Source organism: Diabrotica virgifera, chromosome 4 (assembly GCF_917563875.1).
Source record: "Diabrotica virgifera virgifera chromosome 4, PGI_DIABVI_V3a".
Taxonomy (NCBI): Eukaryota; Metazoa; Arthropoda; class Insecta; order Coleoptera; family Chrysomelidae; genus Diabrotica; species Diabrotica virgifera.
The window spans coordinates 237,989,381-238,000,684 of NC_065446.1; the positions used below are offsets into that span (position 1 = coordinate 237,989,381).

At 31.0% G+C, this 11,304-nt stretch overlaps 1 protein-coding gene across 2 annotated transcripts in view; it reads right to left on the bottom strand.

Annotated features, from left to right (window-relative positions):
- The window catches only part of LOC126883353 (polypeptide N-acetylgalactosaminyltransferase 1-like), a 58,736-nt gene extending 48,768 nt beyond the window's left edge, over nucleotides 1-9,968 (bottom strand). For both annotated transcript variants that reach the window (XM_050648811.1, XM_050648810.1), the window contains exon 1: nucleotides 9,420-9,968. In XM_050648811.1, the coding sequence (XP_050504768.1) occupies nucleotides 9,420-9,760 (341 nt within the window). In that variant the 5' untranslated portion in view covers nucleotides 9,761-9,968. The remainder of the gene's footprint in view (nucleotides 1-9,419) is intronic.
- Between the last annotated feature and the right edge of the window lie 1,336 nt (nucleotides 9,969-11,304).

Here is an 11,304-nt window from a genome sequence, read left to right on the forward strand (position 1 = left end):
GTAGAATACGATGAAATAATGTATTGTAACAAACCAACCCCTTACGCGGCGCCGCTGGAGGGTGGTCTGTGATATTAAGATTGTCAACTATGTACACATGGCTTTTCAACAGCCCTGTACATTGTGAAGTGACCTATATAGTGTGTGTGGTCTTCTAACCGTTGCGTATATATTTAGTGGCTTGCAGATGTGAATAGAACACACAGACAGTATATTAGATTCTGCTTTTATTTAGTTAACGATCGACCTTAGTATGGTAAACACGAAATACACAGCTCCATCCAATATCGTAATTTTCATTATAAAAAACCCCAACTACCCTGAGATTAATTATTATTAGTAACATCGTATTATATGTTCGGCTATTCAACATAATATATTATGTAATAGTATGTATTTCTCTTAGACAGAAAATTGCAAAGCAATGGAACTGATATTTAGCACTGTTATCAATAAATTTAATTGAGGAAATTGTTTCTGGAAGATACGATAACAGACTTCTTATTAATTCCGCCAATAGTACATTCTTTCACGGTTTTTGCTGTAAATTTTAAAGAACCGTTTGGATTGATATGAAATTTGGCGTACGCATAGCTAACATGTCAAAGAAAAAAAGTGATATTGTGCCGATGTGTGCTTTTGCCATGGGGGTGAATTTCACCCCCTAGAGGGGGTGAAAAAATATATGTCCAAAATAAGTCCGTAAATGGATAAAGTGACTAATTCTAAGTTTTATAGAGTTTTTTCACCAAGTTAATACTTTTCGAGTTATTTGCGAGTGAATATGTTCATTATTCAACAAAATAACCAAGTTTTTAATAGATGGTTTTTCGCAAAAACTCATAAAGTAAGTATTTTCTAGAAAAAAAACATTCTTAGCAAAAATATAGCCTGTAAAAAACTCAAAAAAAATGGTGTATATGTTAGGGCTCTACACCTAGCAGAAGTAGAGTTATAGCTAATAAAAAATAGGTTCATATTCGTCAAATTCGAAATCGAATATTTCAATGAGAAATAATCAAAAAATGAAGCACTTATTGGGAAAAACTCATTACAACTTTTTTAAAGTGCTTACTTTACTTATGTTGTATTTATATTATCTGTAAGTTTTAAAGTATAATTAAAAAAAAATTTAATTTTGAAAAACATTCTTTGTTTCATATTAACTTAAAAATTGTCAGAGATACCAAAAATCTTAAGGAACAAAAAAAAGTCGGCTATGCTTTTCTGAATATTTTGTATATTTTTGCTTTTCTGTAAGACTAAAACTGGTTAAGATTTGGTGTTTCTAAATTTGCATACACTCGTGATTAGTGACTCGTTCAAATCCTTTTAACTGCAGTCCTTTCAAAAATAAAAACTGTGAACCGATGAGACCTACAGATCATATATACAATACATATACGAGTAAAAAAACTTGTGGAGTGGTAACGATCAAGTTCATTAGATATGCTAATTAGGGGGTGATTTTCCCGATTTTTTATCAAAACAAAAGGCACTAACTTTATTTTGAGCGTAACTTGTTTACTTTTGATGCTAGAAATTTTGTATGGAGTGGAAGTGTGGGCTCTAAGTGGTCCTAATAGGGCAGTCAATGAGGGTATTTGGCTCCGAATTCCATCCTACTACATCGATTTACTTGATATTTTCACAGTAAGTAGGGAATAGCTCAAGAAACAAAGTCTACCCTATGCCGATGTGCACTTTTATCTTGGGTTTGGTTCCCACCCCTTCTCGGGGGTGAAAAATGTTTTGGTTAAAATAGCCACGGAAGAGGTTAGAGAACCTAATTTTAAGCAAAAACTGTTCTATAATTATTTTTTGAAAACTCGATACTTTTTAATTATTTGTGGTTGAAAATTGGCCATTTTCATTAAAAAATGACACCTTTTTGGACGGATTTTTGCGAATACCTTAAAAACTATGCATCTAACAAAAAAAGTATATAAAATATTTCTGTAGGTTATAAAAATACAAAGAGATTGGTTCCTTCATAAATCTTCTAGTTAAAATACAAAGAGGGATATGGTAGGTAAGAAGAGTTTGTTTTTTTGCTGCATGCTCAAATCGGTGTATTCCAGTACAGGTGCAGGTGCATGCAGTAGGATAGAATTCGGAGGTAATATCCTATTTTTGTTCCAATTGACTGGCGTATAAGCTGGGTCGACAGAGTTAGAAACGAGGAGGTTCTTGGTAGTGATGTTGATTATAGTTACTTTCGAGTATTCGTTACAAATCGTTACTTTTGTATAAAGTAATAATTTACAGTATTCGTTACTTTGATTATTATGATTACTTTTGTTACTTTTGTATTTGAGTACCGGTAATCATATCGAGAATCGTATTTCTCAGTAGGTAGGTATTTTGTATAAGTATTCCGATATAACAACGACCTTCACCGATCTGTTTAAGGGATAAAAATGATTTGATTACTATGATTACTTTTGTTACTTTTGTAACGAAGTAATCAGTGTAATCAAAGTAGATACAATAGTCGTCACTCGCTCTGATACGATTGGTATGAAGTAACGAAGTAATCAGAGTAATCAAGGTAGATACAATAGTCGTTACTCGCTCGATACGATTGGTACGAAGTAATCAGAGTAATCAAAGTAGATACAATAGTCATTACTCGCTCTCATACGATTGGTACGAAGTAATCAGAGTAATCAAAGTAACGATTTGCTTCTCTGTATAGTAATCGTTACTTTCGGTATTCGTAAGTAACGAGTACTTTGTAACGAATAGTTACTTTTTCAATATCACTAGTTCTTAGACGACTGAACCAAACAACACAACTGGTAAATATAATAAAGAGATGCAAGCTTGAATACTTCGGTCACATTATGAGACACTGAAAAAAATGATCTTTTAGATCTGATGCAGGGAAATATCCAAGGTAAACGTGGTCCTGGTAGAAGAACATCATGACTGAAAAATCTAAGGCAATGGTATGAAAAATCTACTACATCGTTATTCAGAGCTGTTGTCAATAAAGTCACGATAGCGAATATGCTAGCCAGCATGATATCCAACGATCCATAACGGTCATGGAACTAGAAGAAGAAGAAGGTGACAGAGGCCAGTAAAGAAAAAACAGTTGAAAAAATCAGGTTTTTGAAGGTTCTAATATGTATATGAAGGATAGCTGATGACAAATCCTTACAAATAAAGCTGATTTTACTTTGTTTCATTTTAGTGCAGCCATTGAAGCGTAAAATAGGTTTTTACCTCCGAAATTTTTTATTATGAACCGATTTACATGAGATTTTGGAATTAGGCTTATCTTACCCTTAACTTCAAAAGTGATATTGACCCGAACTCGGTTTTTTATTTTTAAGGGGTGAAAACAACCCCTCAATGGAAAAATTTACATTGAGCCATTTTATCGCCAGAAAACGTGTTTAATAATAAAGAGTGACATTGTGAAGTGTTTTCTAACACAATAACCTCATGTTAAACTCATTTTCATCCCCTTGAAAACCGTACAACCCTTGAAAACAACCCCTAAATTGAAAAAATTTACAAAAAATTAATTTAGTATGACATAAAAAGATTTAAATATAGAGTAAATGATATTTTACGTTCTCTATCTTAATTATCGTATTGTTAACCCCCTCTCAACCCTTAAAAACAACCCCTAAATAGGAAAAAATTATAAAAAATTAATTTGGTTTGACAAGAAGACTTAAATATAGAGTAAATAATATTTTACGTTCTCTATCTTAATTATTTAATTGTTAACCCCTTTCAACCCTTAAAATCAACCCCTCGATTAAAAATTGTATAAAAAATTTATTTTGATAAACTAAAAAGGATTTAAATTTCTTTCCACTTTCTCGAAAAAGCTATGCTGAAAAACCATATGCTCAAGTTCTTTAACCCTTAAAATTACCCCTAAATTAAAACATTGAATATGTATGATTTAGTTTTGGGCCATAACTACTTCAATTTTTAAGCTATGACAACTTATAAGAAACCATTTTGAAGGTAATTAAAAGAGCTACAACTTTTTTCATTATAATATGTAGTGAAAAACCTTTTATTTTGAAACGGTGAAGGGTCAAAGGGCTCGAGAGAGACTGTGGTTGCGCTACCGTGCGCTTTTTAATCAATCATATCTTCGTCAATTTTTGTGTGATAGGAAAAACCAACAAACCAAAATTTTTGTCAAAAAAAACCTATTTTTTTATCATTACACTTTTTTACGTATCTTTCATTATTTTTGAGATATTATGAAAAAAAGGTGGTTTTTAAAAAATTCGACATTTTTTTCTTCTTAAAATCGTGATTTTTTCCAAAAAATATGTGTTCCAAAGCAGCGAAACTGCTAGAATCCATCAAACTCTTTATATTAAAGTTGATTCTAGACGGAATACCATGAATTTTAATTTTGGTGGAAATGACACTTATGAAATCCATTGATTTAAAAAAAAACAGATGTTCCTCTTTTTTTTCCATTACAGCTCACTAATTATACGTACAAAAGACTTTTAACAGTGCTTATTTTAAATCTTATTTTAAGCACTATAAAATCCTTTCTCATTAGCATGCATAAAATTTATTCGCTCTCCGCTAGATGGCATTGAATACATCGATTAAATTTCACACAAAATAAAAAACGGCTTTGATCTTCAATATCTCGCTTAATATTGCACTTAGAACACTCTTTAAAAAACTAATTTGTTTATTTTTTTACCTGCTACAATTTTATTCATTATAATATTATCGTTAAAATGCATATTTTGGACATATTTGCAAAAAACTGTTGAAAATCGTGATAAAATTCCGAATTTTCAATTGCCAATAACTTGAAAAGTATTGGGTTTTTGAAATAACTTTATACATTTTTTTCTTAAAATTAGGTCTTCTATCGATATCCGAGGTTATTTTGAAAAAAAAATTCCACCACCGAAAAGGGGTGGCAACCACCCCCAGGGTGAAAACGGAGTTCGGGCCAATAAGGGTAGGATAAACCTAATTCCAAAATTTCATGTAAATCGATTCATAGTAAAAAATTTCTGAGCTAAAAAGCTTCAATGATTGCACTATTTCAACAATAATAAAACTGGCTAATTGGCTCTGCCAAAGCCATTTTTCAAAAAAAAAAACGAGAATAAAAAGCGAAAAAATCATTTTCTCTCTATAAAATGTTTCTTTTCAGATAAAAAGTTGTAGATATTAAAGTTCTTTAATTTTGCGAGTTTCTAAATCAAAATGCATAAACAATTGACCGAGATAATTGCATAAAACCCTTTTTTTCTAATAATTTATAAATGTTAATAATTTTGTTTTTACATAATTATCTACATGTAATATAACTACTTGAAATTAGGTATGGTAATTCATGACTTAATTGTTCTTAATGTTATCTGTTATTATTGAGTGATTTCTTCCAGGAGGTGAAAGTAGCCCAGTTCTTATTATTTTCTCAAGTTAACACAGCTTAAAAAAAAGAATGTTTTGCGTGAGATAGAAGGCGATGTTGAAGTTCCAGTAAAAAAAAACAGAACTCGGAGAGTTATCACCTCGACTTTAATGTAGCGGTATCTTATGAGTACGATCACTTTAACAGGTTATAACTTTTTACATCTTCTCTGTACAGGGTGAGGCAAATAAAGGGCCTATTAGAAATATCTCGAGAACTAAAGGCAACAGAATAATGAAAATTTGAATTAAGGGGTTTTGAAGAGTCATCTATTTAATGAAAATATTTTCATCTATTGGCTACTTCCGGTTATACCGGAAGTTGCTTATAACTTCGTTTTTTTAAATGGGACACCCTGTATATTTTTAGATTTTTGAATTCTCTTCGATGTCTTCTTTCTTAAAATATGAGGTTTTGTAATGTTATACAGGGTATTTTAAAAGATAATTACGTTTTTTTATTAATTTCGTAGTAACATTCACACCCTGTAGAATTGTAATAGTTTCACATCTAAAACTCTACTTACGTTCAAATGATTTTTAATATAGTCTACTATTGTTAAGAATCATTAGTGTAGCTAAATTTTTAATTTCGGTATACAGGCTTGGTCGAAACTCGGAATGACTATTTTCTGAGTTCTCTTATCTGAGTATTTTAGTATTGTAATGAAATGACATTTTATGGTACTTTTTTATTTCTTAAGCATTGCCTATACCTAACTGCTCTAATTTGTGCTTAATTGTTAATCGCACCAACAATCTTAACTACGTAGGTATTTTGATTGCTAAACCATTATTGGTAATTTTAAGGATCAGTCTGGATTAATATGTATTTATTTCTGAAAAATTATTTGTGACTGAATTTTTTCACGGCCAACCTAATAAAATTTTACGTATTTTTTGTTGCAATTAGGTATAGGGAATACTTACAAAATAAAAAGTACCATAAAATATCATGTGTGTTCCATTTAAGATAACTCAGAAAATATTCATTCCGAGTTTCGACCAACCCTGTATACTAAAATTTCAAAATTAGCTATACTAATGATTCTTAACAAAATAGTAGACTATATTAAAAATCACTTGAACGTAAGCAGAGTTTTTAATGTCAAACTATTCCAATTCTACAGGGTGTGAATATTGCTACGAAATTAATAAAAAAACGTAAATATCTTTTAAAATACCCTGTATAATATTACAAAACCTCATATTTTAAGAAAGAAGATATTGAGGAGAATCCAAAAATGTAAAAATATACAGGATGTCCTATTTAAAAAAACGAAGTTATAAGCAACTTCCGGTATGACCGGAAGTTGAAAAGAGATGAAAATATTTTCATTTAATAGATCATCCTTCAAAACCGCTTCAATCCCATTTTCATGATTCTGTTGCCTTTAGTTCTCGAGATATTTCTAATAGGCCAGTTATCTGCCTCACCCTATATGTGCCGTCAATAAATTGGACAAAATATATAGATCTTGAGTTAGAATCTGTTCAACTTTCAGCTCTTAATGTTAATAAACAAGTGAAATAAATGGCGAATAATCAATATTTACCCTCTTTTTTTATTTCTTTCATGATAGCAATGATCTTCATTTTAGTAAGAGTTTAGTAAAAAAACAAAATATTTCAGAGCAGAACTGAAAAAAGATTCTATCAGAATAATAGACCCATCAAAACTTGTATCTTGATAAGCTATATAGCTTTATGATGGTAGCTTATTGTTATGGACCTTCAGGGAGATTCTACTGGAGACACACATGCTAGAAAATTGTATAAAAGGAAATTCTTTGGTGATGAGTTAAAATTGTTGTAGTTTTTTCTATGATAATATGTGTTTTCTTCTGTTTTATATGTGTACATATATTTTATATGTACATAATATAAATAAACAGTCTTATTTACCTAATATTTGTCTTGTTATTTTTTTTCAGTAATAAGGTAAAACCTGTAGGAAATTAAAATCTGCTTTTTCTATTCTACACTCGGGTGCAAAAAAATCGATCCACTTGAAATTTGGTCATTTTTGATGCTCGAATTTCCTAAACCTGTTATCTGATTTAAGTGATTTTTTTACCAGCCTTATTCATTAACAATATCACCGTAATAATATTGTTGTTAGACAGATAAACTGTCATTGTATACTGGGTGTACGAATCAAACTGTGTTTTTTCTCAAAGTTCGCATCACCCTGTGGACTATTCTAACATTTATAAAAATTTTATACTGAAATATCAGTACTTAATACTGAAATTAAAACCCAACTATAGCCTCTGGTCTTCTTAACATTATGTTTTTAGATTCATTCGCTTATGTTGGAGAATAAAAAAGTTGTGTCCTTTAACAACTGGCCATGTTCATCATCAGTACAGGGTGTTTCTAAATAAGTGCGACAAACTGTAAGGAGTAATTTTACGTGAGTAAATAAGGACAGTTTGCTTTATAATCAAATGTCCGCGAATGCTTCGTTTCCGAGATAGGGGATGTTAAATTTTTTTTACAAACTGACAATTTATTTATTTCTTTAAAACCAGTTGAGACATGCAAATCAAATTTGGTGGGTTTTAAGACGTAGTTATTGCACATTTTTTGACATACAATTAAGAATTTAATATTCACCATTGGCGTGCATACCAGTAATATGATCGGTCATAATACCTGTTTGCGTGCCAATGGTGAATATTAAATTCTTAATTGTATGTCAAAAAATGTGCAATACCTATGTCTTAAAACCCACCAAATTTGATTTCCATACCTCAAATGGTTTTAAAGCAATAAATAAATCGTCAGTTTGTAAAAAAAATTAAACATCCCCTATCTCGGAAACAAAGCGTTTGCAGACACACGATTATAAAGCAAACTGTCTTTATTTTCTCATGTAAAATTACCCCTTAAAGTTTGTAGCACTTATTTAGAAACACCCTGTACTGATGACGAACATGGCCAGTTGTTAAAGTACCTAACTTTTTTATTATCCAACATAAGCGAACGAATCTAAAAACAGAATGTTAAGAAGACCTGAGACTGTACCTAGTTGGGTTTTAATTTCTTCTTCTTCTTCTTCTTCTTCAAGTGCCATCTTCGTTCCGAAGGTTGGCAATCATTAGGGCTATACATATTTTCGAAACTGCTGACCAAAACAATTTGTTGTTGCTACAGCTATAACCTTCCCATAGATTCTTTAGCCAGGAGTTTCGTCTTCTTCCTAATTTTCGCCTTTTAATTTCAGTATTTTATAAATGCTAGAATAGTCCACAGGGTGATGCGAACTTTGAGAAAAAAACACAGTTTGATTCATACACCCAGTATACAACAACAGTTTACCTGTCTAGCAACAATATTATTACAACGATATTGTTAATGAACAAGGCTATAACATGGTAAAAGAATCATTTAAATCGGACAACAGGTTTAGGAAATTCGAGACATCAAAAATGACCAAATTTTCAGTGAATCGATTATTTTGCACCCGAAGTATTATCATTAAAATATAAATGTATTGTCTATCAACCCATTATGGCATGTATCAGATTTTTATTAACATTCTAAGTGCTCTAAACTTTGTTGCAAACACACGCTAAACACAGTTGCTCGAAATGACATAGTGTAGTTGGATGGCGTTATGCATAACTCGACCAAGCGCCAAAACATAGTTTTGAGATAAATGGCTTCAAAGTTTTTCGTTTCTTGGTTGCTTAATGGTAAGTGGATTAATGTCGCTTGGTTTAATTTTGTTTTTCTTAGTAACCGTTAACATGACAATAACAGGGATTTTTTCCAAGATAGTTTAAGCTATGTGTCACCAGAATCCGCTGTTATCTCGATATTAAAGAAATGGCGCTTGGTCGAGTTATGCATAACGCCGTCCAGTTTACCTCCGAGGTCTAGATATATGATAGGGTGATACAATGGACCCACTGTACGAAAATCTGAAGGGCTGTACAAGTACAATACCATACTTGATTATTAAATAAGAAAATGATCCTACTTACTTTTTATTCCTTGGATCCCTTAGTTTCCTATTCAAAGGCACTCTATCACTGAGAACAGTATTTAAAGCGAATTTTTTCAAAGCCTCTTCCCCAGCTTTTGCATCCGGTCCATCCAGAACTGCAGCCTCCCCGTTATCGCCCAAATTAGGGATAATCCTGCTTTCATAGTCTCGTAATCTCTTTTCAAAAATTTGGCTTAAGTTGCTACTTAGTTTGCTATATTTGTATGGAGTTTCTTTTGGTATTAGTTTTGAGATAAGTACGACTAAGAAAATAGTAACTACTAATATAAAAATACATCTTACATGGATCTTCTTTAAACGGATACATTTTAATAACATTCTTTCCTATTTGTGCTGTATTTTGATCATACTCCACTATTCTTCTGCTTATGATTTTAATTAATCTATAACGCTGGCATTATGCTAATTTTTATTATCTTTTTAAGCACCGTTATAAGCAGATTTTACCCGTAGTGATTTTCACCGGAAGACTAAAGTAAACTAACTGTTGTTTTACATAAACAGACTATATCAACAATCGCATTTTTTTGTGTACGTCAATCCACTCAAATTTGAGGTTATGTTATTGGCTATCGATAAGCGCGCTGTTGCCGGATTAAAAAAATAGTTAATAACCCAGGAAACGAAGCAATAAAAAAATCAAAAAGTTACTGGGCGCTATTTTTTAACTGAAATATCTGGGGGAAGTCAATAGAAAAGGCGTACTATCTCGTGGTTATCGAAATGTTTACTGCGTCATGGTTTTTGAAGTTATACTTCTTTAGGCGCGTTGGGAGTAAATTTATATGTGCGCGAATTCATCAAAAGTCTTGGTCCTGGGCGCAGCTGAAACGTTAAACGTGCTCTGATTGGGTAATTACAATGACCTGTCAATAATTGTTCAATATGTCGGTTATGGGTAAACAATTGTTGTGTATATTAGTTTTTATTGTTGTGAGGGCAGAGAAAAAAGCAAGATTATAATTGTAGTGACTTTTAAAATAGTTTTTAAAAGCAACAGGTAAGTACGTAATTGTAAATGTTTTAGTATCGCAATAAAAAATTACATAGGTACCTACCTATTTGGAAAATGTAAAATAAACCTACCTAGTATGTAATCCTTTGATTTACATAATTTGATTACCAACAATATTTCTACCAATATTCATCTAATCTTGTTTTCTTACTCTATGTTTTGTTGTATTTTAATATTTCAATTCCACAGAAATCAAACTAATTTGGTTAAATTCAGAACTGTCAAAATTAAGTTTAAAACGTTCAGTAGGTCTACCTTCTGTCTTCCAACATGATGCATATGTCTCCGTAGCCAAAATCTAAAGATGTTTGAATTTCACTACATTGAACTAACCGCGCCAATGTACACGGGTTCAATCCCGAATACAAACTTTTATTTTTTTATACATTTTATGATTGTAAGTATATTATTATATATTTTTTTTTTCAGAAAATACGTATTTAGTTAAAATTTTTCCAACAATTATTGTTCAGAAATCATTTTTGTGGCATTTTTCAATGTGTTTTTGTGTGTTTTTTTGTTTTATTTTTTTAATTTTTGGTATTGTTTTAATAAAATTTTTTGAAAAGTAGTAAGTATTAAAATTAGTTTAATATTTAAATAAAATATAAATAAATTGTTTAAAATATATTAATTTCGTTGAAATCATAATAATGGAAGTATAACTTCTTACGTGCGTACAAAGTGCACACACATTCTTTTTTTATATTAACATTTAAGCAAAACAAGCGACTTTTTTCATTATTTTCAATATTTTGACAAAACCCCGCATTGTAGACGGAAATGTTCCACAGACGATTTGCTTAAAAATATTTGCTCTTAAAAACGAGATTTTCTAAATTAAAAA